A 25013-nucleotide genomic window follows, 5' to 3' on the forward strand; every position below is an offset into this window, starting at 1 on the left:
CTTTCACGCACCCATTGATTTCAATAGGCGACTAGGTGCGTTAAAACCACGCATGTGTGAATAGCCCCATTGAAATCAAAGGGCCCATGTGCTGTGCGTTGTTTTAAGGCACAGACAAGAATCACACTCGTCTGAACGAGCCCTTAGGGTCAGTTCAAAGTTTTTTGGCGCCGATTCTGATGCGGAAGCCGTGCCTAAATCTGTGGTAAAATTCAGAAATCACCCCCACTGATTTTTATGGGAGGCAGTCGTTTTTTTTCCCCGAGCATCTTTTGGCCATTCGCAGGAAAAATAAAAAAGTGGCATGTATTTTCCAGACGCAGTTTTCACCTCTGACCTCTCATTGAATCAATGGGAGGCAGGAAAAAAAACAAATGGCGTTTTCTTTGCAGGATTTTTTGCCCACGGTCATTTCATCAGCTTCAATGGCTGCGGCCAAAGAACACAATACATGCAGGCAGTTCAAAATCTGCATAAAAATTCCTGAAGGAATTCGGATGCAATTTTTTTATGCCTGCAAAAAATCTCAAATGTGAACAGGGCCTTACTCTGCCAGATATGAAGTGTTGTGGGCATCTCAAATGTGAACAGGGCCTTACTCTGCCAGATATGAAGTGTTGTGGGCATCTCAAATGTGAACAGGGCCTTACTCTGCCAGAGATGAAGTGTTGTGGGCTGTCTGACCTGGAGGACCCCAACCTCTCCTCGAAAACATAACAAATAAGACTCATTGCCTCCAACAGGACGGTGATTGGCTGGTGCCGTCTCCACCTGACAAACGGACGCATGTTTCCCACTGCCCCCCACAATACAAATCAGAAAGCATGGGTGGCGCCGCACAAACAACGAATGTGCTCTGATCACCCGAGCTAAGCGAGGCCAGCAGCGGTCTACCCGAGTACAGGAGACCTGCTAAGAGATGACACCGGCACGATGGAGTTCCGGCGAGAGCAGAATGCCGGCTAAATGCAAGAAGGAGGGCGCTCACCTCCCGGGGAGAAGCAGCGCTGCTCTGAACGCTGTCGATGTATTTCTGTATATCGGGCTTGCTGCGCCTCATCTTCACAATGCGCCTCCACACTCGGCCCTTACGAGCCTCTCACAACACCGAAAACTTCCCGGATGGCGCTCACGCTGAACTGGCGGTCAAGCGGAAGTGACGTCACTAAGTATCATTCACTTCCAGGGTAGGCAGCGTACAGTGAATAGAAACTGATAATACGTGCCGCGCGTAGTGACGTCACTGCCTGGATCCACGCTCGCCCGCTTGAATTGAGAGCTGTCACGTGACTAAAAAACTAGAGATTCTGCGTGTGGCCGGCAGTACGGGGCAGGCAGCTGGGTCGTTCTGCTCTGTGCGTCGTTTAGACAACCCTGGGTTTAGGACTAACGAGCGGCGCTTTAGTACACGTGCCTCGGAAGCCTAGCTGCAAATATAAAGACACAACCCAGTGACTCCCAATCTTCTTACTGGGGGAACCACTACTCTGGTTTCTCCTTCAAAGGAGCAGGTAAAAGGGTCTATCATTCTATAGTCTGGTCTAGATTTGTTGGCTGCTTTGCTTGCCCTCTTTCCACACGTCTCAGGGTAGGCTGAAACAACGTCATGATCGAAATCATTTCGGCACCTGACCCCGGAGTCTGTAAACGTACCGAAAATCGGCTAAAAAATCTGAAGCTTTACGCCTACAAACATTGATTTCAATGGTATATACGGTGTTCTGTTCCGATGAGGCGTTTTTTTACGCCGCTTTCCAAGAGCCATAACTTTTTTTATTCTTCGATGTCGCCATATGAGCGTTTTGTTTTTTTGTGGGACTTTATTTCTACCGTTTTGGGGTACATGGGACTTATTGATTAACCTTTATTATTATTTTTTGGGATGGGGATGGGAAAATAAACAATTTTGTGTTTCTTTTTATACGGCATTTACCTTGCAGTTTAAATCATATGCCAACTTTATTGTTTGGGTCATTACGGTCACGGCGATACCTATATGTGCAGTTTTTATTTGTTTTTTACACTTTTACTAAATAAAACCACTTTTTTTTTTTAACTCGTTTTATTTAGAAATACAGTACAAAGGTATACAATTCACAGCAAATATTACCGAAGGCATAATTATCACATTAAAGAATCATAATAAATACAGGTGCACTGAATAATGTTTTGGACAGGAGAATTGCATTGATAATCACCAAGGAAAGTATACATGCCCATTGTCTGCCATCTCAAATGCGGAAAAAATCACACACATATGGAATATTGTACAATATATGAAGCGGGTGTATACATGGTGCAAAATATATTAGTATAGATACATTATTATCCCAGTAATATGTGAAAGACCACCTATCACACATTTGTATGAAAGATAGATCACATTGGTGTGCACCACCTAGGTATTGTATATGTTGGAGGGAAGGAGAAGAGGAAAGTGTGTGATCTATTAATATATAACTTTTATTAATGTTCATTAAAATTCACAAATTAGATAAAATTCCAATGGTGCAATCGGGTATGTGCGAGTGACCCCCAAACTCACATACCCTTAGGCCATATGAACAGTATAGCAAATTGTGTCACTGTGCCTGGATGCGGGGCGACAATACAGTAAGCGCTGTATGAGTGAGATATTCTCGCAAGGTGAAGCTGCCGAGACCGCACTGTCTTGTGAGCAGCCGTGAAGGAACCCCAACAAATGATCGGAGCAATAGTGCAGAGGAGACCGTGCGGTGGATTGTCCGACAGCGATCAGCAATCAATGCAGCAGGTAAGTGTTGGATCACACCCATCTGCTGGCATGAGGCACAGTGGGGTATTCCGCCCCGCATCCAGGCACAGGGAACATAGTCCGACGACTCACTGACACCTCTGCCCCATCTGACAGTTGGGCGCCGTTGCAGTGTATAAACAAAAGCCATCTACCACGCTGCTGCTCCGGTCACAGGGAGCACCATCGTGGGAGATTATTTGGCTGGAACCCATTCACACTGTGCTGCTTGTCAACCGCATGGCAGCACACTAATAAATATGTGATTTTCACAGTGACGCAACTTGGCAGTACACATTCGAATGTGAATCCACAGTGACACAATTTGTCACACTGTTCATTGGTCATCCTTGGGGGGTTCCGTCACGGCTGTTCATTAGACAGTGCGGTCTCGGCCGGCCTCACTTTGCGAGAATATCTCGCTCCTTGTCATGCAGCCCTTACTGTATTGCCGTTGGCTGGAACCCATTCACACTGTGCTTCTTGTCAACCGCATGGCAGCACACAATTAAATGTGATTTTCACAGTGACACAAGTTGGCAGTACACATTCTAATGTGAATTTCACAGTGACACAATTTGCTATACTGTTCATATGGCCTAAGGGTATGTGAGTTTGGGGGTTACTCGCGCATACCCGATTGCACCATTGGAATTTTATCTCATTTGTTAATTTTAATGAACATTAATAAAAGTTATATATTAATAGATCACACACTTTCCACTTCTCCTTCCCTCCAACATATACATTATTATCCCTGCAGTATGGAGTCTCTCAGATCTAAGTATCTATGCGGATCATAATTAGTAAGCGGAGATCTACACCAAGTTCCCCAGATCCTTTGAAATTTGTCTACACAACCTCTGTGCCTACCGTGTTTCCCCGAAAGTAAGACAGTGTCTTACTTTCTTTTTATCCCCAAAAGCCCCACTATGTCTTACTTTCGGGGTATGTCTTATATTGGAAAAAAATTGTCGCATTATTATTTATTTTTTTTTCACAAACTTTATTTAACTGTTTTACTTTTTTTTTTTTAGTCCCACCAGGGGACTTCACTATGCGATGTGCCGATCGCATATATAATGCTTTGGTATACTTAGTATACCGAAGCATTATTGCCTGTCAGTGTAAAACTGACAGGCAACCTATTAGGTCATGCCTCCGGCATCGCCTAACAGGCAGATGCTGAAGGCAGACCTGGGGGTCTTTGTTAGACCCCCGGCTGTCATGGAAACCCGACGGCGACCCGCGATTTGTTTGCGGGGGCGCCGATCGGGTGACAGAGGGAGCTCCCCCCTCTGTCAAACACATTAAATGCCGCTGTCACTATTGACAGCGGCATTTAATGGGTTAAACTGCCGGAATCGGCGCGCGCTTCGATTCCGGCAGTTGCAGCAGGAGCCAGGCTGTGTATAACAGCCGTGCTCCTGCCGCTGATCGCGTGGGTACAGTCTCAGTACCCGCGCCATCACAGGACGGCGCAGTGACGTATGGAGAGGGGGGCGGCGCGGAAGTGGGCAGGAGGCGGCAATACCCCCGTGTTTCCCCGAAAGTAAGACATATGTCTTACTTTCGGGGTACGGCTTATATTAGCCGACCCCCCTGAAACCCCCGATACGTCTTACAATCGGGGGTGTCTTACTATCGGGGAAACACGGTATATAGAACATTTTCATAGGGGAGAATGGAGTTCACTAAAGATTTCCATTTGGATAACTTGGGTGGTCTAGGATCCATCCAGCGCATTGCAATGGTTTTCCGTGCCATAAACAGCACTTCTCTAAGGAAGATTCTAGTATAGTATGTCCATTGGTCTTCAGGTAAAATTCCAAACAAGCATACCTGTGGGGTGTTTGGGACTTGACCCTGTGTCACCCCTTTCACTAACTCCACCACCTCCCTCCAAAAAGAATAAACATGCTGGCAATCCCAGATCATATGGCAGAAGTCCGATCTGGGATAGCGGCACTTATGGCATTCTGTACTCGGGTATCGTCCCATTTTGTACATTCTCACGGGTGTAAGGTAACTTTGATGAATAATCGATAGCTGTATCATTTTATTGTTAGCTGCCGGTGATACGGTAAGTGGAGAAGAAAGCACCTCTTCCCAATCACTATCTCACTCCTAGTGTACTCTTGCAGCTTTTTAGCCGCCGATTGTCCTCTTGTTGGGCTCATTGCTCTCCTCCTGTCTGCCCTCCGCCTCCCAGATCTCCTGGATGTGATTTTGGAAGATCAGGATAATGTCAGGATAGCTATGGCACGAGATCACTGCGGAGCTACAGACTCATACGACTGTTCCCGCTTTGCGCCAGGCCACGCCCCCAATAAAACCACTTTTAATTAACCACTTTTATTTTTTTTCTGTGTACCTTTATTAATAATTTTTAATAATAAAAGTTTGTATTGAACCAATATGCATCACAACACATGAATCCACAGGATCAATCATATATTATCAAGTATATCAAAGTGCTGGTTTGAAATTTTACAGCACAACATAACATAAAACCAGAATAACATGGTCTATTTAAAGTAGTATACAATATCAGCATCTATCTGTATCACATCACATTGCTATGATATCCTGAATCTTTCCATTTATCCCAATAAGAAGCCTTCCTATACACACCTCGAATCGAGGCCAGTGAACATTACATAACACAATTATTACTCACATAATGTACACGTTTAGGAATAGTAGGTACAGTAACAATTTCCAATATTTTGCAATCAAAATGTTTACCGATAACATCATATGAAACAATATTAGTCTATCATTATGAGCAAAGTCAACCAAACCTACATGTAACAATTCCAGGGCCGGTGATAACGCAATTGAAATTCCCATAATAGATTTTAAAAGACTCTCGATTCGTGTCCAGGAAACTTTAATAGCCAGACAACCCCAAAAAATATGAGGTATCGTACCTCTAGAGGCAAGGCACCTCCAACACTGTTCAGAGGAAGAAGGATATATAAGAGACGGACGATGAGGAGTATAATACCATCGATACAAAATTTTCCTTGAAGCCTCTAAATGTGTCGCACACTTTGAAAGGGAGCATGCCAATTTAAACGTAGATTCCCATTCCTCCGTAGTAATAGAGATGTCCAAATCCGTCTCCCATTTTGCTAAGCAGGCTATTGGCTTTTGAGAAAATTTCAAACAGAATGCCGCATATAGTCTAGAGATACCCTTGGCCGTTCTAGTCAAGTTCCTAAATGCCATTTCCTCAACAGATCTAGGAACAACATCATATCTAGGAAGAGATTTCAGCAGATGTCTCACTGGTAAATATTTATAAAAATCAGTCCTAGGAATTCAAAATTTATGGCATATATCAGCAAACGGTAGAAGCTGACCATGGTCCAAAATATCAGAAACTACTTCAGTCCCTGCATCAATCCAATTTTGCAATACTATATCAGGAGTTAGAAAAGGAATAAGTCGAAGAGGTAAATCAAGACACCTCATCGGAAAAATAGGAGCATCTACACAGAACTTTTTCCAAACTCTAAATCCTGTGTCCAATGTTAGAAATTTAGACTTGGGAAGTTTATCACCCTTAGCTAACATCCACAATTGAGCATCAAATGAAATATTTTCATGTAACTCCTTTTCCATAGATATCCAATGTTTCTTAGGATACTGGATAGACCAAAACCTGCTTTGATTTAAAATCACCGCATAATAGTAATGAGACATCTGTGGAAGATCCAAACCCCCCTTACCAATAGGCCTGTATAAGACTTCTGCTGAGATTCGGGGACGGGAGTTCTTCCAAACATACCTATTCACTATACCTTGAAGTTGTTTTAGAAAAGCTTTAGACAAAAAAATAGGTAAATTCCTAAACATGTATAATATTTTTGCCAACACCATCATTTTAATAGCGGAAATACGACCCACCCATGATGCTTCATATTTTAAATAATTAGCCAGGTCCTGCTCAACTTGTTTTAGTAACGGAAGATAATTATGTTTATGAAAAAGGGAAGTGGGATAAGCAAATTTTATACCTAGATATGGTATGGAATCTACTGCCCATAGGACCGCATATTTGGTTTGTAAAGACCTCTGAAGAACATCTGGTATATTCATACCCAATATTACTGACTTACTCACATTCAATTTATAGTATGAAACTGAACTAAACTGTTCTAAAATCTTAGTAACTGCTGACAGACACCTCAGGTTTAGACATTGCAATAATTACATCGTCTACAAATAAGCCAATTTTATGATCTGTTGCACCTACTTTAACAACACTAATCTCAGGATTTGAACGAATTAAAGCTGCCAAGGGTTCCATCACCAAAGCAAAAATAAGCGGGGATAAAGGACAACCTTGCCTTCTCCTATTAGTAATCCCAAATTTTTTGGAAGAATATCCTGATGTATATACCAGTGCAGACGGAGAAGTATAGAGAGCCATAATACTATGGTGAGCCACCCCATTAATACCAAATTTGGACAGAATTTCCCCCAAATATCCCCAATGAACCCGATAAAAGGCCTTCTCCGCATCAAGGGAAAGAAGCAAAGAAGGCACCCGATCTCTTTCAACCAAACCTAATAAATTCACAAACCTCCGAGTCCCATCTGAAGAAAGCCTCCCCCTTACAAACCGCACTTGATCCTGATGTATCAGATCAGGCAGCACCTTAGCTAATCGTTCCGCAATCATTTTAGAGTATAATTTAAGATCTATGTTTAAGAGCGATATGGGCTTTAAATTACCTGGTTTATCAGGAGACTTCCCTGGTTTTGGCAGAATCACTACAGTAGCTTCTAACATTTCTTTAGGAAATACCCCTCCCCATTGAACTGAATTGAATACCTCCAACAGAAAAGGCACAAGAATAGAGCTAAATTTCTTATAATAATCAGTTGTGAAACCATCTGGTCCCGGAGCCTTATTCGGCTTCATGTTTTCAGTACGGGACAGTTGTCCGGCAGCGAGGCAGGGTCTCCTAGCATCGTACATAAGTATGATGCTAGGAGCCCGGCTCCCTGCACTTTGTTCGGTCCGGGACTTGCGGCCGAAATACGTCCGTTAATTACGGATGTAATGACCTCATGTGAATCCAGCCTTAGGGACTGCTATCTCGGAAGAGGAAGTTCACTTAGCGATCTCTTCGACGCATAATCAAAAATCCCCTGGGCCTGATGGTTTTCCCATAGAGTACTATAAATTACTGTCCCCAGACATTGTCCCACATCTCACGTATTTATTTAACAAGATTTACCATGACAACCTCACTCTTGACACTTTTGCTGATGCCAGAACTATACGACTATGTGCACACGTGAACTGTCTTTTACGTCTGAAAAGACAGACTGTTTTCAGGAGAAAACAGCTGCGTCGTTTCAGACGTAAAAGCTCCTCGCATTATGCGAGGCATCTTAGACGCTCGTAAATCTTGAGCTGCTCTTCATTGACTTCAATGAAGAACGGCTCAAATTACGTTGCAAATAAGTGTCCTGCACTTCTTTGCCGAGGCAGTCATTTTACGCGTCGTCGTTTGACAGCTGTCAAACGACGACGCGTAAATGACAGGTCGTCTGCACAGTACGTCGGCAAACCCATTCAAATGAATGGGCAGATGTTTGCCGACGTATTGTAGCCCTATTTTCAGACGTAAAACGAGGCATAATACGCCTCGTTTACGTCTGAAAATAGGTCGTGTGAACCCAGCCTACTACTCCCAAAGCCAAATAAACACCCAACATTACCTCAGTCATATAGACCCATATCCCTGCTCAACCAGGATTACAAACTCCTGCCTAAGATACTGGCAAATAGAATACAGACTTTTCTCCCCAGTATTGCACACCCTTTACAGATGGGCTTTGTTGCCGGCAGATACACTTCCAAAAATATTTGCGCTGTGATTGCGGCGACAATGGTAGCACAGGAGGACGGACACCCCCCGACCATGCTGCTGAGTTTGGACGCAGGAAAAAGCATTTGATAAAGTCTCCTGGCCTGTGTAGACGAAATTTTGGCCACACGTTTTTACAGTATCTACGTTCGCTGCAATCATAGGCCAATACGAATATACTTATAAACGATTATCTTTCCCAAACTATAGATATATTCAGGAGGTACGAAACAAGGCTGTCCTCTTTCACCCATTTTATTTGTCGTTAGATCACTTACTTTGTCATATATCGTCGTCATCCTTATTTAGAGGTATACTTATCGGGAAAAGTGAGCTAAAGGTCACAGCATATGCAGATGACCTACTACTTGTGAGTTAGAGTCCTGGATGAACTTCAAGCAGTTGGGAACCTCTCCGGCTATACTCTAAGGCCTCATGCACACGACCGTATCCGCAAATACTGACCGCAAATACAGTTCCGTATTGCTTTATAGTCATCAGCAAATCATCAGCAACATACCCATTTCTGCAGAATGGTATCCGCAAATATGGTCCGTAGTGCATCCGTATTACATCCATATATACGGATCCGCAAAAAAAAGAGGTTTGGTTGATGGGAAATCCCCTTTGTGTCGCTTAGCAACACTTCTGTATTTGCGGATGGCTATCCGTATTTGCGGACGCACCTCCGTAGCCATCCGCAATTTTGGTTTCCCCCATAGACTTCTATGGAGGAGTCCGTGCCGCAATTGCGGACCAAGAACGGACATGCTCCATAATTCCCGGCACAGTTCTGCGGAACGGACACTCATCCGTAGCGATACGGAAAGGTGTTCGCATTCAATGGAAGTGAATGGGTCAGTTTTTGCGGACCGCAATTGCAGTCCGCAAAAACGGAGGCTTTTTACAGTCGTGTGCATGGGGCCTAAGGGTATGTTCACACGGCAACGCCAATTACGTCTGAAATTATGGAGCTGTTTTAAGGCGAAAACAGCTCCTGTATTTCAGACGTAATTGCTCGTACTCGCGTTTTTCACGGCGTCCATTACGGACGTAATTGGAGCTGTTTTTCAATGGAGTCAATGAAAAATGGCTCCAATTACATCCCAAGAAGTGACATGCACTTCTTTGACGCGTGCGTCTTTTGACAGCGGCACGTAAAAAAAAAGCCTGTCTGAACAGTACATCGTAAAACCCATTGAAATGAATGGGCAGATGTTTGGAGCCGTATTTTCGGGCGTAATTCCAGGCGTAAAATGCCTGAATTCCGTCCGTAAATAGGGCGTGTGAACATATCCTAAATGTGGATAAAATAGAGGCTCTACTTTTGAAGGGCCCTTCTGAACCCTTATGGACATCCGGTTTCCCCTTGAAATGGTGTTCAACCTACGTTAAATATTTGGGAGTACAGATTACAAGATTGCCAGTAAACCTATACAACCATAATATCACCACATATTTTTCTACCTTAGAACAAACTTTAAAACTTTGGAAACATTTTTCCCTCTTTCATGGGTAGGGCTAATATCCTGAAAATGGTAGAATTCCCTAAACTCCTATATATCTTTCAATCATTACCCATATACCTCACACCAAAAATATATAAATCAACTTTATCGGGGATTCATATGGGCAGGAGGGAGACCGAGAATTCCGTTTCACGTTCTTCAACAGCAGAAATTCAATGGGGGTTTAAACTTTCCCAACATTAGAGTCTATAACTTGGCCGTATTTGCCAGGGTTCTATCTGATTGGGCACAAAACACAGCATACTATACCACTCCACAGATAGACCAAGCGTTTATCCTACACATTTCACTCATGAACTTTTTGCATTTGCCTTATGATCAATTACCTCAGAGTAGAGATGAGCGAACCGGGACAACCGAACCCGGTTTCGGTCCGAACATCGGGAAAAGTTCGGTTCGCAGCGAATCCGAACTTCACCGGGTTCGGCCGAACACGTTTTGACCGAACCCGGCGGAGATAGTCACTGTCCAGGGTGCTGAAAGAGTTAAACGATCGGCAGTAACTGTTTCAGCACCCTGGACAGTGACTTCCGATCACAATATACATCAACGTGTAAAAAAAATAGAAGCTCCTACTTAGCGATAACTTCCTGCTTCTTCCTCCAGTCCGACCTACCGGGATGACGATTCAGTCCAAGTGACCGCTGCAGCCAATCACAGGCCAATCCCAGGCTGCAGCGGTCACATGGACTGCCGCGTCATCCCGGGAGGTCAGACTGGATGACGAGAGGGACGCGTCACCAAGGCAACGGTGACGCGTCCCTCTCTTGACATCCAGCCCGACCTCCCTGGATGACGATTCAGTCCAAGTGACCGCTGCAGCCTGGGATTGGCCTGTGATTGGCTGCAGCCTGTAATTGGCCTGTGATTGGCTGCAGCGGTCACTTGGACTGAATCGTCATCCAGGAATGTCGGGCCGGATGTCGAGAGGGACGCGTCACCAAGGCAACGGCCGGGAGACCGGACTTGAGGAAGCAGGAAGTTCTCTGTAAGTATGAACGTCTTTTTTTTTTTTTTTTTTTAAACATCATTTTTATTAACAGTTTTCACATTTTCTTACAAACATTTCACGCAAAGGTTGCATCATGAGTGCGCAGCACTCAACTATCATTAAATTAACCTTGAATTAAATACAACATAACATACAAACATGGCATAAGTGTCGATCTTCATATAGACCGAAAACATGACTTCCCCCATCCCCGACACGACTTAGGTCATCAATGAGTATCTACTTATCATTTATTCCCCAACTAGATCAAAGTTGCAAACCCCCTAAAGTGCCTGCCAAGAGCTGCGTATAATACCACTTTGTGTGCCTGAAAGGCGTAACAATTTCCACTACCTCGGCTGCTGTGCACTGCGATTCTATGAATATTTGCCATTTAGCGAATAGCTTCTTGGTTCCCGTTTCCTTCCGTCTTTCCACCTCCACCCTCTCAAGAACTAATAACTGTTTCAGACGAGACACAATCAGGTCTAACCCCGGCGTGTCTGTTTCCAGCCATTTACTCAGGAGGCATCTCAAGGCCACCAGTAAAATCGTGTGCACCAGCAGGGGAGGTGATCTCACCCCTCGAGCACCCTCTTCCTCCGGTGGCCGCGCCTGATGGAACAATAGCGCTTGAGGCGTCATTTGGAGGTTCGTTTTCCAATGATCCGCAATATATTTGTGTACCATCTCCCAAAATCGCTTCGTATGAACACACCTCCATACTCCATGCCATAAATTCGTCAAGGGTGTGTTGCATTTGGGACAACACGTAATGCGGTCGGGGAAGGATTGTGAAGGCAAAATATTAAAGCCATATATAGCTGAATGCATCAATTTAAAATAGGTTTCCCTCCAGCTCTCGTTTATAACACTCTTCCGTACCGTCTCCCAACCCCCCAATATGATCTCACCTATACCTGGATCTTGAGTCCACCGTTCCCAGACTTTGAAACTAACCCTTGATTGTGGACGAACAAAACCATCTCCCAGTGCTCTATACAACCCTGAAATAGTCGCACGCCCAGTCGTTGGACCTATGACCTCATCTAGAGTGTGCGAGGTGGCTTCCTTATTCAAATCCCTGAGCCTAGAGGTGCAAAATGCTCGTGCCTGAAGAATTTGTCAAAAATTAACCCTACCTTCTAGGGGTCTGAGTTTAGTGGTGATTTCCGCCCCGGTTAACCATCTCCTTTCCTCTATATGCATAAGATCCCCTGCGTTATTAATGCCTACCGTCCCCCAAGAGGCAAATCTGTCTCCCTTGCCTACTCCCGGTAAAAATTCCGGGTGTCCGCTCAGCGGCATATGTTTCGATACCAGGTGAGGTAGATCAAAATGCTTACGTACCGCTTTCCAAGCTAGTACTGTATCTCTCAATACAATGGAGGTTTTGAGACGGCACGGAAGAGAAGCAACTCTACAATGTAGCAAAGCCTTCAGGTTCCAGGGTGAGGCATACTCCCCCTCCAGATCTAAGTTGGAATAATGGCTCGTTTCGTGAAGCCAATCTACTACATGACGAAAAAGACATGCCACGTTGTAGCCCCTGATATTCGGGAAGTTCACACCCCCTTCTTGTTTGCCCATCATGAGCTTGGCGAGTGCAATGCGAGGCCTTTTTCCTACCCATATAAATTTTGTGAATGCGGAAGTCAGTTTAGAGACATCCACATGTTTCAATAGGAGAGGGAGTGTTTGAAAGGGGTATAGCAATCTGGGGAAACTAACCATCTTAATCAGGTGGCACCTCCCCAGGAGGGATAATGGCAATTGGCACCATTGGGTGAGTTCCGCTTGTATTTTTTTTAAATAACGGGGGATAATTTAGGCCATACAGGGTGTCTGGCACCTTGCCTATCTTGATGCCCAGATAAGTAATGCAGTGTTCAACCGGGGATATCCCACACCCCAAGGATTGCCAAAAGGTCTTAGGCAATGGTTTGCCCAACTCCAGCAGTTCGCTTTTAGCTAGGTTGACTTTATATCCCGAGCATTGCCCAAATTCCTGTAAAAAGTAAAAAACCGGCATTAAATGCTCTTGAGGATTTGACATAAAAAGTATAACGTCATCAGCAAATAGGGCTAACTTAACTGCCAGAGACCCTACCTGAATACCTCTGAACATATCGGATTCCTCCAGGAATCTAGCCATAGGTTCCAGTGCTAGATTGAATAACAGGGGCGACAGGGGGCATCCCTGCCGGGTTCCTTTATGCAATTGAAAGGGATTCGACAGAAATCCTGAGGAGTGAACGCGGGCCTGTGGATTATTGTAAACACCCTTCAAGAAGAACCGGAAGGCTCCCTGGACATTCATTTTGTCCAGCACCATCCCCAGCCATTCCCACTGTATGTTATCAAAAGCTTTCTCTGCGTCTAGCGCTAAGAGTGCCGGCCGGGTACCTGGCTGGGGATCGTGCCTGACTGTTTCTAGCACCGTCAACACTTTGCGTAAATTAGTCACTGCTGCCCTGCCCTTTACAAATCCTACTTGGGATTTTCCCACCAGTGTGGGTAGATACGTAGCCAGACGATTGGCCAAAACTTTTGTGAGTAATTTCTGGTCTTGGTCTATCAGTGATATAGGACTGTACGACCCCGGGTCAAGAGGATTCTTCCCCTTCTTGGGTAATACCTTTATATGCGCTATTTTGGCCTCTGCTGGGAGAGCACCGGTCTTTAGTAAGATATTATAGTATGCCACCAAGGTAGGGCTAATTTCTTCTCTCAGAGATTTAAAAAACTCTCCTGTAAATCCATCTGGACCCGGGGCCTTTCCGTTGGATAAGGTCTTAATGTTGCTCTGGATTTCCTCTAAGGTAATCTCTGCGCTCAAGTGGTCGTTCTGCTCCTGAGTGAGCCCTGGCAGCTTTACCTTCTCCAAAAATTCCCTACCTTTTTGGGGGTCTATGGGCGTGTCTGAGTAAAGGACTTGATTGTATTTACTTAATATAGTGTTAATTTTTTTTGGGTCTGATGTAGGATTTCCATTGGAGTCGTTAAGTGTTGAAATGTGTGACGGTGCAAACCTCCCCTTCGCTAGTCGCGCTAATAATTTGTCCGCTTTATTGCCGAAACGCATTAGATCTGCATCAAATTGGGACCGATAAATACTTTCTCTTTTGTCTAACCACTGATCAAATTGCCGCTTAGCTTCCCTCCATTTCTCCCCCAAAGGCGTTGATGGAGAGTGTAGAAATGCTGTGTATGCACACCGTAATCGGTCGCTCGCTGCCTTGTACCCTTCGGTAGTACTGCGTTTAAGAATAGACATAAATTGCATGATTTTCCCTCGTATTACCACTTTGGCTGTACGCCAATACAATGACGGATCCGAACGATGTGATCCATTATCCCCATCAAATTCCATCCACCACCCCTTAAGCTTCTGTAGAAAGCCCTCATCCTTTGCCAGAAAGGCGGGGAACCTCCAAATAAAATCCGTTCCCCTAGCTACTGTGTCGGCCAAAGTAATGGTAACCGGGGCATGGTCCGAAATAACAAGATCCTCAATCGCCACTTCACGTAATCGTCGAGATAATGCCTCATTAACTAGCAAGTAATCAATACGCGACCATGACTGATGGACATGAGAAAAATGTGTGTATTCCCGCGCATCAGGGTGTAGACTCCTCCAAGCATCTGTTAGGGCAGTGTGTCTTAAAAAGTCTGGCAAGATCTTATCCCTATTTCTCTGCGAACTAGTCCCTGCGCTCCTATCTTCCCTGGAGGACCTTACAGTGTTAAGGTCTCCCCCTAGAATTAAAAGCCTAGTACGATCCTGCTGGAGTTGGGCTTCCAAATGACCAAAAAAACCTGTGTTAACCGTATTTGGGCCATACACATTATGAATACTAATAGTTTCCTCTGCATGTTCCACCACTAGATGGATCCAACGGCCCTCATCATCACGCTCCTGGGACACCAGCGTAAACGCAAAATTTTTATGTACCAAAATTATAACTCCCGCCTTACCCTCCCTTGCCGGCGAGCCAAAAACCTGGCCCACCCAGAATTTTTGTAAATACTTAAATTCTGGCTCGGTAAGGTGAGTTTCCTGTAATAGGGCTACATCTGGGTGTAATCGTTTCATGTGTCGCAAAAGTTTGGTCAGTTTCTGTGGGGACCTAAGCCCTTTAACGTTCCATGAGATTATTTTCATGTTATTGGGCAGTGCATAAGATGAGCTAAAATGTCTAAAAGTCGTGATATGTTCGGGGAGTCAGGTCCATCTTTTCCCAAAAGCCATGCGTAAACATTAAGAACGTAGCCAAAACCCGGCTTAGAAACCAAAACTAAACTCCATATCAAGGCCATCAGGCCATTACCTAAAAAAAAACGAAAAATCACCTGCGGCAAGGGTCACCAGCCCCTTAATACCCATTGGCGTAAGAGACTTCACTTTTTTCTGTTGTGCCAAAACACGTCCCTCCCTCCCCCTCCCCCCCAGACCTGCATATATATCACCTTCAATGAGTAAGCTGCACCTGCCCTTGCCACCTCATTAACCCTTTGCCGCCTGTACACAAAGTTATACATTCTTATACCATCGGTTTAACATCCTAGAGTCCGTTTGGACTATAACATAACATGTCAAAATGAATCCTGCTTCACCTCTAGGTTTCCCTGCCTCCTTTTCCAAGATCCCCTACCGAACCTTCCCCAAATATGCGATCTGTGGCAGATATAACTAATCCCTTGCGTAGGGGAGGCATTGTATCATTCCCGGTCGAGCACGCCCACAAGGAGAGATCTCAGAGCCTGCCCTATCTCACTCTCTAATCCCCTGTAGTGAAAATGCGGGAAAATACCAAAATGCATACATTATAACGCTATAACATTAGGTCAGCTGCTGACCGGTACAAGGTGCCTTATAAGACCGCCAAATGCCGCCCTCAGAACTTTTAAAATTATCTGCAAACTTATCTGCAGCCGATCGGAACCTGCGATTGATCTACAGCGTCCACATGACCATCATCACATCAGATAAAATGGTGCTGAGAAAACTTCGCCCGTCAATCAGGAGACGTAGATCGGGTGCGGTCTCGCGTTCGCCTCTGCGGTTTCGGAGAGTCCCCTCCATTTCCGGATCGACCCCCCCCCGGGATCTTCCTGGTGTGGGCATTAAAGCTTCTGCCCAGGTTCGCTCCATATCTAGTCGATTCCGTTTGGCTTCTCTTGACTTGCGATTTGGACTGTGTGTTGGACTGCGATGCTCCTCGTGCTGGGGTCTGTGTCTGCAAAGCTCTGTAAGTGCGTCCTCCGCTTCCTTCGGTGTGGTGAAAATCTTGGTCCGCCCGTTTTCTTGAAACACCCGTAAGATGGCTGGGTACTGCAGGTTAAAACGTATTTTCGCTTGGAACAGCGCGGTACAGATCTTGCTGAAAGAAAGCCTTCGTTTTGCGACCTCCGTAGAATAGTCCTAGAAAAGTAGCACTTTCATGCCCATTATTTCCAAAGGACGCGATCTGCTGCGGAATGCCTTCATAAGTGCCACCTTATCATTGTAATCCAACAGCTTAAAGATTACTTGTCTGGGACGAAGCGAACTGTGGTCATCGGCTGCTGGGAGATGTCTGGGGTCCGGCCCCACCCTGTGTGCCCTCTCCACCCGGCAGGGACGTGGAAGACCTAACGCTGCTGGCAATGTCCTCTCACATAATCGCTGTAAATCAGAAGGGATAGCCGCTTCTTTCAGACCCACCAGTCGTAGGTTGCTCCTCCTGGAGCGGTTTTCCAGATCCTCCACCTTGTCCCCCCAACTGCGTAGTAGCAGACAGCACCACTTTAAGTTTGGATTGCAGGCGCTCATTTTCATCCTCCAGCAATGTCATACGCTGTTCTAATTCATCAGTCCTGGAAGTGACTTGTACCAGCTCCGCATGCACGCGGTTCAGGGAATCTTGCACCGTTTTTTCCAATGCCTTTTGCAGGTCTGGCGCTATCTGCTTGGCCACTTCACGGGCCAGGGCTATATAATCAATAGGTGTAGGATGAGAAGAGACTATGGGCTCTGCAGGGCTTGAAAGCTGGGACTGAGGGTGCTGCAGCTCATCTTCCTGTGTGTATAGCAGGGGAGCAGTGGCGGGAAGCGCCGCCATCTTACCTCCCTTTTCCACGGCCGCGGCTGAATCTTCCATGGCTGGCTTATGCGCACTTCTGAGGAGTAGACAAGCAGTAGAAGACTGAATTCAATGAAATGCTCAGCCCTTAGTCAGTCTTCTACTGCTTGTCTGTATGTTCATTACCCTGCACATAAACCAATCACGTTCTCCGAATATTCACAGCGCAACCAATCTGAAAGTTTACAGTGCTTGGGAATAAGTGACTGGGGCAAAAGAGGATGGAGGCGCAGCCTTATATAGTGGATCGAGCGGGTTCCCTAGCAGCATTTAAAAAAACCAGGATCCTGACCTGTCCACAGAGTTTAAGGCAGCACAGAGTATTTCAGGAGATGAGTGTACGGATCTTGTGCGGGGTGGTGACTTGCCAATCATGTGAAGGTGTTATTGAGGACAGGAGTGGAGGAGAGGTAACAGACTGAGAGCTACGTAATGGTAAGAACAGAGTTCACAGCAGCACAGAATATTTCAGGAGAGGAGCGTGCAAATCTTGTGCGGGGTGGTGACTTGCCAATCATGTGAAGGTGTTATTGAGGACAGGAGTGGAGGAGAGGTAACAGACTGAGATCTACGTAATGGTAAGAGCAGAGTTCACAGCAGCACAGAATATTTCAGGAGAGGAGCGTGCAGATCTTGTGCGGGGTGGTGACTTGCCAATCATGTGAAGGTGTTATTGAGGACAGGAGTGGAGGAGAGGTAACAGACTGAGAGCTACGTAATGGTTAGAGCAGAGTTCACAGCAGCACAGAATATTTCAGGAGAGGAGCGTGCAGATGTTGAGGAGTGTATGACGCTGACTGGTCACTGATTGGTCAGCGTCATACACATAAACACGCCCAGTTAATACACAATGTGTGTCCCTACGGTAACCGATTACAAACAAACCCTGTGATTGGCTGCAGAGGCCGCTGCAGCCTGTGATTGGCTGCAGAGGACAAGGCAGCCTGTGATTGGCTGCAGAAGCGGTCGTGTGACGTGCGTGACCGCCACAACAGCCTGTGATTGGCTGCAGCAGCGACATGGATGAAACGTCATCGCTGGAGGCATGTAAGTATGAACGTATTTATTTTATTTTTTTATTACATTAAAATTGTATTTTCCGCGCGCCGAGCATGTACTGTCAAGGTTGCTGAAAGAGTTAGTGCAGCCCATTAACTCTTTCAGCACCCTGGACAGTACCATGCTCGGCGCACGGAAATTACAGGTTCGGTCAGAACTAGTTCGGTCCGAATCGAACTTTTTCGTGAAATTCGGCGAACCAGCCGAACCGAACTTTTCATAAGTTCACTCATCTCTACCTCAGAGGTCCAAAACGAACACACAATGAATTGCAATATGGAAAACTTGGCATAAAATGCGTCTGATGATGCACCTGGATACACAGTTCTCGCCGGTCCTTACTCTGGTAAAAACCCCAAAATTTCAAGAGGGCAGTTCTTACCACACATTTGTCGCTTGGCATAGCGAGGGCATTACCTCAATATCTGACTTGTTACATCCTACACAACATACAATGCTTTCTCTTCCAGATCTTCAGATTAAATTCCCACGTGTCTCTTCCCTTTTTTAACTATTTACAGGAGCAAAGTTACACGAAATTAGTAATAGGTCGAATCTCCCCTAACGAATGGACATCTTCATTTCAAAGAATGATACTTAGGCCTGCGTCTCGGTCTGCTCAGATATAAAAAACATATCGATTGCTCCATATGGCCCTAGATTATACCACAACAAATACAGGTCTGGCGAAATGGACCACGGATGACCCTTCCTTAACCCCTTCGGTAATTCTACGAGATACTATTGATGCTTATAAATTCCTACCTTCAGCGAGGTACGTTGAGATGTGGCTTAAGGTAATATACAGGGTGGGCCATTTATATGGATACACCTAAATAAAATGGTAATGGTTGGTGATATTAACTTCCTGTTTGTGGCACATTAGTATATGGGAGAGGGGAAATTTTTCAAGCTGGGTGTTGACCATGGCGGCCATTTTGAAGTCGGCCATTTTGTATCCAACTTTAGTTTTTTCAATGGGAAGAGGGTCATGTGACACATCAAACTTATCGAGAATTTCACAAGAAAAACAATGGTGTGCTTGGTTTTAATGTTACTTTATTCTTTCATGAGTTATTTACAAGTTATGGGTGACATTATGGGTGTCAGGTCCGAGCATTCCTAGATGAACAGTTTCCTGGAAAGTGGATTGGTCGTCGTGGGCCAGTTGAATGGCCCCCTAGGTCTCCCGATCTGACCCCCTTAGACTTTTATCTTTGGGGTCATCTGAAGGCAATTGTCTATGCTGTGAAGATACGAGATGTGCAGCAACTGAAACTACGGATACTGGAAGCCTGTGCTAGCATTTCTTCTGTGGTGTTGCTATCAGTGGGTGAAGAGAGGGAGAAGAGGGTTGCATTGACAATCCAACACAATGTGCAGCACTTTGAACACATTTTATAAGTGGTCAGAAACTTGTAAATAACTCATGAAAGAATAAAGTAACGTTAAAACCAAGCACACCATTGTTTTTCTTGTGAAATTCTCGATAAGTTTGATGTGTCACATGACCCTCTTCCCTTTCAAAAACTAAAGTTCGATACAAAATGGCCGACTTCAAAATGGCCACCATGGTCAACACCCAGCTTTAAAAGTTTCCCCCCTCCCATATACTAATGTGCCACAAACAGGAAGTTAATATCACCAACCATTCCCATTTTATTTAGGTGTATCCATATAAATGGCCCACCCTGTATAGAGCATACCTGACCCCGCAGAGGGGTCACAGAATGGGGGTATACACATCCTCCAACTGTTTTAAGTGTGGACAATCGGAGGCTAACCTGTACCATGTGGATGTGCCCGCAGATTCAGGGATTTTGGGAGAGAGTTTAAAAATTTGCAATGGATAATATGTCGGGACCTTTCCTTTACAACTCCACATGGGCAATTTTGGGACATATTGAGTTGGATACACGGGAACACACCAGAAAGGAGATTCACATAATACACAGAATTGCAGCAGCAGGTAGGAAAGCAATATTGCAGGTGTGGAATCATTCACAGACACCGACTTTGCACATCTTTTTGGATAAGCTATCCTTTGTGATGAAAATGGACTGGGTTGAAGCATCACATCACAAGGAAAAAAGGTACTAACATTTTTTCAGATATGGGGGTGGGGAATACATAACATTAGTGCCTCAATGTATCAAATATAAGATACGCACATGTTTTCACCCGACAACATGGTACCAGAAACAAATACTGATGGGGAAGTTCGGTTGTGATACTTAGATATGTACACCAGAGGACGTAGAAGGTGATACTTTCTGGGGAATAGCATGGAGACGACCGACAGGGATTGTGGATGCGGGGTAGAGGGAAATAACATTTTGGGATGAGAGAGGCGGCAGGCTAATATGTGTTGATTTTTGTTAAGTTAACAGTTATCCACTTCAGTGTATTTCCCGTGATTTGGCATATAATGTAAAAGTATAACTGTCGACTTGTGGGATTACGGGATGATGGCGGGGGGAGTGGCAGCCATGCTGGGAACTAATTATTGTGCTAGTGCTCACGAAACTGGAGCCGCTGACTTATACTCAGCGGATGCATATAACTCCGACAGTTTAGTTTAATATAATAGATGCCCCAGCCAATTGTCCTGCAGGTAGCGACCTTGGTATCGGAGGTTCGAAACGGTGTCCGCGGGGCTGGCGCTCCACTATGCCTTATGAAATTTATAATATTGGAGGTTTGGAATAGATACTGTATTGTTGTTAAAATGTTGAAAATGGAATAAAGACAACTTTGAAAAACAATAAATTACTTCCAATGGTGAAGAGAGTGTTTCATGTAAGGAGTACCATTAAGGCTATAGCACATGCTGTACTATTTTGACAGACTAGCACAGCACTCGTACTCCCACTTGTTCCCCAATGTTTTCAACTGAAAACACATTTTATTAGGCGCATATTATATAGTTCTATCCTGTAAAGAATTCCTCCCAAAATACAAAACCAATAGGAAAAAAAAAGTATGCAAAATAAGAGTGAATAAATTGTGTATACATATACATATATATATATATATATATATATATATATATATATATACACTACCGTTCAAAAGTTTAGGGTCACTTAGAAATTTCCTTATTTTTGCAAGAAAAGCACAGTTTTTTTCAATGAAGATAACATTAAATTAATCAGAAATACACTCTATACATTGTTAATGTGCTAAATGACTATTCTAGCTGCAAACGTCTGGTTTTTAATGCAATATCTACATAGGTGTATAGAGGCCCATTTCCAGCAACCATCACTCCAGTGTTCTAATGGTACATTGTGCTTGCTAACTGTGTTAGATGGCTAATGGGTGATTAGAAAACACTTGAAAACCCTTGTGCAATTATGTTAGCACCGCTGTAAACAGTTTTGCTGTTTAGAGGAGCTATAAAACTGACCTTCCTTTGAGCTAGTTGAGAATCTGGAGCATTACATTTGTGGATTCGATTAAACTCTCAAAATGGCTAGAAAAAGAGAGCTTTCATGTGAAACTCGACAGTCTATTCTTGTTCTTAGAAATTAAGGCTATTCCATGCGAGAAATTGCCAAGAAACTGAAGATTTCCTACAACGGTGTGTACTACTCCCTTCAGAGGACAGCACAAACAGACTCTAACCAGAGTAGAAAGAGAAATGGGAGGCCCCGCTGCACAACTGAGCAACAAGACAAGTACATTAGAGTCTCTAGTTTGAGAAATAGACGCCTCACAGGTCCTCAACTGGCAGCTTCATTAAATAGTACCCGCAAAACGCCAGTGTCAACGTCTACAGTGAAGAGGCGACTCTGGGATGCTGGCCTTCAGGGCAGAGTGGCAAAGAAAAAGCCATATCTGAGACTGGCTAATAAAAGGAAAAGATTAATATGGGCAAAAGCACACCGACATTGGACAGAGGAAGATTGGAAAAAAGTGTTATCGACAGACGAATCGAAGTTTGAGGTGTTTGGATCACACAGAAGAACATTTGTGAGACACAGAACAACTGAAAAGATGCTGGAAGAGTGCCTGACGCCATCTGCCAAGCATGGTGGAGGTAATGCGATGGTCTGGGGTTGCTTTGGTGCTGGTAAAGTGGGAGATTTGTACAAGGTAAAAGGGATTTTGAATAAGGAAGGCTATCACTCCATTTTGCAACGCAATGCCATACCCTGTGGACAGCGCTTGATTGGAGCCAATTTCATCCTACACCAGGACAATGACCCAAAGCACACCTCCAAATTATGCAAGAACTATTTAGGGAAGAAGCAGGCAGCTGGTATTCTATCTGTAATGGAGTGGCCAGCGCAGTCACCAGATCTCAACCCCATAGAGCTGTTGTGGGAGCAGCTTGACCGTATGGTACGCAAGAAGTGCCCATCAAGCCAATCCAACTTGTGGGAGGGGCTTCTGGAAGCATGGGGTGAAATTTCTCCCGATTACCTCAGCAAATTAACAGCTAGAATGCCAAAGGTCTGCAATGCTGTAATTGCTGCAAATGGAGCATTCTTTGACGAAAGCAAAGTTTGAAGGAGAAAATTATTATTTCAAATAAAAATCATTATTTCTAACCTTGTCAATGTCTTGACTATATTTTCTAGTCATTTTGCAACTCATTTGATAAATATAAGTGTGAATTTTCATGGAAAACACTAAATTGTCTGGGTGACCCCAAACTTTTGAACGGTAGTGTGTATGTGTATATATATATATATATATATATATATATATATATATATTTATTTTTTTAATAATACTTTCCTCTCCTTAAATCTCTTGTCATTTGATTTTGGAAAATGGCTGCGCGATCCACCCAATAAAAAGGGTATTAGTGTAGTCAGCCATACAGAGGTACAGTAGGGCACCATAGAAGCCATATGGGTGCCCTATTATGGCTCCGTACAACTCGGATGTTATAATATACGAATATAATGGTGTGCTTGAGGCCTAAAACGCAAAACTAATCATATGTACTTCAACTTTGTAATATGGATCATATTAAAGTTCACCTGTACATTTTTTTAAACTTTTGATTGTTGTATTCTTATTGAAAATATAAACATATTCTTAATGTATAATAATTAACTATATTCTATGGTTTTCCTCCTGTTGTCCCATCTTCATTATCTCCTTCTGGTTTTCCCGCAGTTACTGGAGCTCTGCATGCGCGAGTTGCTGCTGGCCACGATGAATAAGAGTTTAGGAATTGGATGTCTGCAATACAATGTTGAGGAGACACAAGAGCTTCTGAATGCTGATTGGATGAACTACTGAGCACATTCACAAGCAGACGTGCCCCACAACATGAGGACTAAAGGAATTACTCTGGGCACAGTTCCCTTGGTTCACATCAGAACCAAAAAGTGACCGCCCCTTTCGCACAGCCAGCCATAGTGGAATGAACATCTATGACTGGAACAAGACCATTGGGGATAACTTTAGACTGGACTAAGATAGAAACACAATTTATATAGCGTTTGAATTGTATTTCAATGTAGGATTCAGATATGTATTTTTTTTTCTTCGTGCCAAACTGATGGGTACAACGTACAATCGTATTGCAGCCCCTATAAATAGTGAAAAAAGGGTGTTCACCTCATCTATTGTATAGGAAACAGAGTGCCAGTTTAACCCCTTAATGACCAGCCTATTTTGAACCTTAATGACCAAGGTATGTTTTACGTTTTTCCATCGTCGCATTCCAAGAGCTAGAACTTTTATGGGAATAGAAAAAACCCCAGAAATTTCGCCACTCTTTTTCGCCACTCTTTTTCGCGTCCTAAATTTACGCCATTTACCGTGTGATATAAACACAATAACTTTATTAAGTGTGTTGTTATGATTGCAACTATACTAAATTTGTATAGTTTTTGTATGTTTTACTACTTTTTTATTGTTCCACCGATGCAGTTGTATGAGGGCTTTTTTTTTTTTAGCGGGACGACTTGTAGTATTTATTGGTACCATTTTGGAGTAGATGCAACTTTTTGATCACTTTTTATCACATCTTTTTTAAGGCTGGATTCACAGAAAACAGCAATTTTTCCATTGTTTTTTATTTTATTTTTACGGCGTTCACCGTTCGGGTTAAATAATGTAATAGCTTTATAGTCGGGGTCGTTACGGATGCGGCGACACCAAATATGTGTAACTTTTTTACTTTATTTTGTTTTTTTAATAGTAAAGCAGTTTGTAAGGGGAAAAAGTGGGTTTTTCATTTTTTTTTAAATTAACTTTATTAAACTTTTTTACTAGTCCCACTAGGGGACTTTGATATGCGATTATCCGATCGCATTTATAATACACTGCAATACTTCTGTATTGCAGTGTATTACTGCCTGTCTGTTTAAAACGGACAAGCATCTGCTAGGACATGCATCCGGCATGACCTAGGAGACATTCACTACAGGCAGACCTGGGGGGCCTTTATTAGGCCCCCGGCTGCCATCGGAGACACAGACAACAGACAATCGGTGATCTTATTGCCGGTGGGATGAGAGGGAGCTCCCTCCCTCTCTCCAAAATCACTCAGGTGCGGCGCTCGCTATTGAGCCCAGCATCTGAGGGGTTAAACGGATGAGATCGATACTAATATCTATCTCACACGTTCGAGCAGGGATGCCCCCAGCCCTCATCTACCTCTGGTAGCTGAGATCAGGG

General features: G+C 44.1%; 1 protein-coding gene and 1 long non-coding RNA gene across 3 annotated transcripts in view; one reads left to right on the forward strand and one right to left on the reverse strand.

Moving 5' to 3' along the window:
* LOC142742665 (E3 SUMO-protein ligase RanBP2-like) overlaps positions 1-1165 on the reverse strand; it is a 186206-nt gene extending 185041 nt beyond the window's left edge. For both annotated transcript variants that reach the window (XM_075852663.1, XM_075852662.1), the window contains exon 1: positions 989-1165. In XM_075852663.1, coding sequence (XP_075708778.1) covers positions 989-1060 — 72 coding nt within the window. In that variant the 5' untranslated portion in view covers positions 1061-1165. The remainder of the gene's footprint in view (positions 1-988) is intronic.
* LOC142742666 (uncharacterized) lies at positions 1105-24233 on the forward strand. The gene is made up of 2 exons (XR_012881420.1): positions 1105-1511; positions 23502-24233. It is a non-coding gene; the product is annotated as an uncharacterized LOC142742666 (long non-coding RNA).
* The last annotated feature ends 780 nt before the right edge of the window (positions 24234-25013 follow it).

Source organism: Rhinoderma darwinii, chromosome 2, assembly GCF_050947455.1.
Source record: "Rhinoderma darwinii isolate aRhiDar2 chromosome 2, aRhiDar2.hap1, whole genome shotgun sequence".
Taxonomy (NCBI): Eukaryota; Metazoa; Chordata; class Amphibia; order Anura; family Rhinodermatidae; genus Rhinoderma; species Rhinoderma darwinii.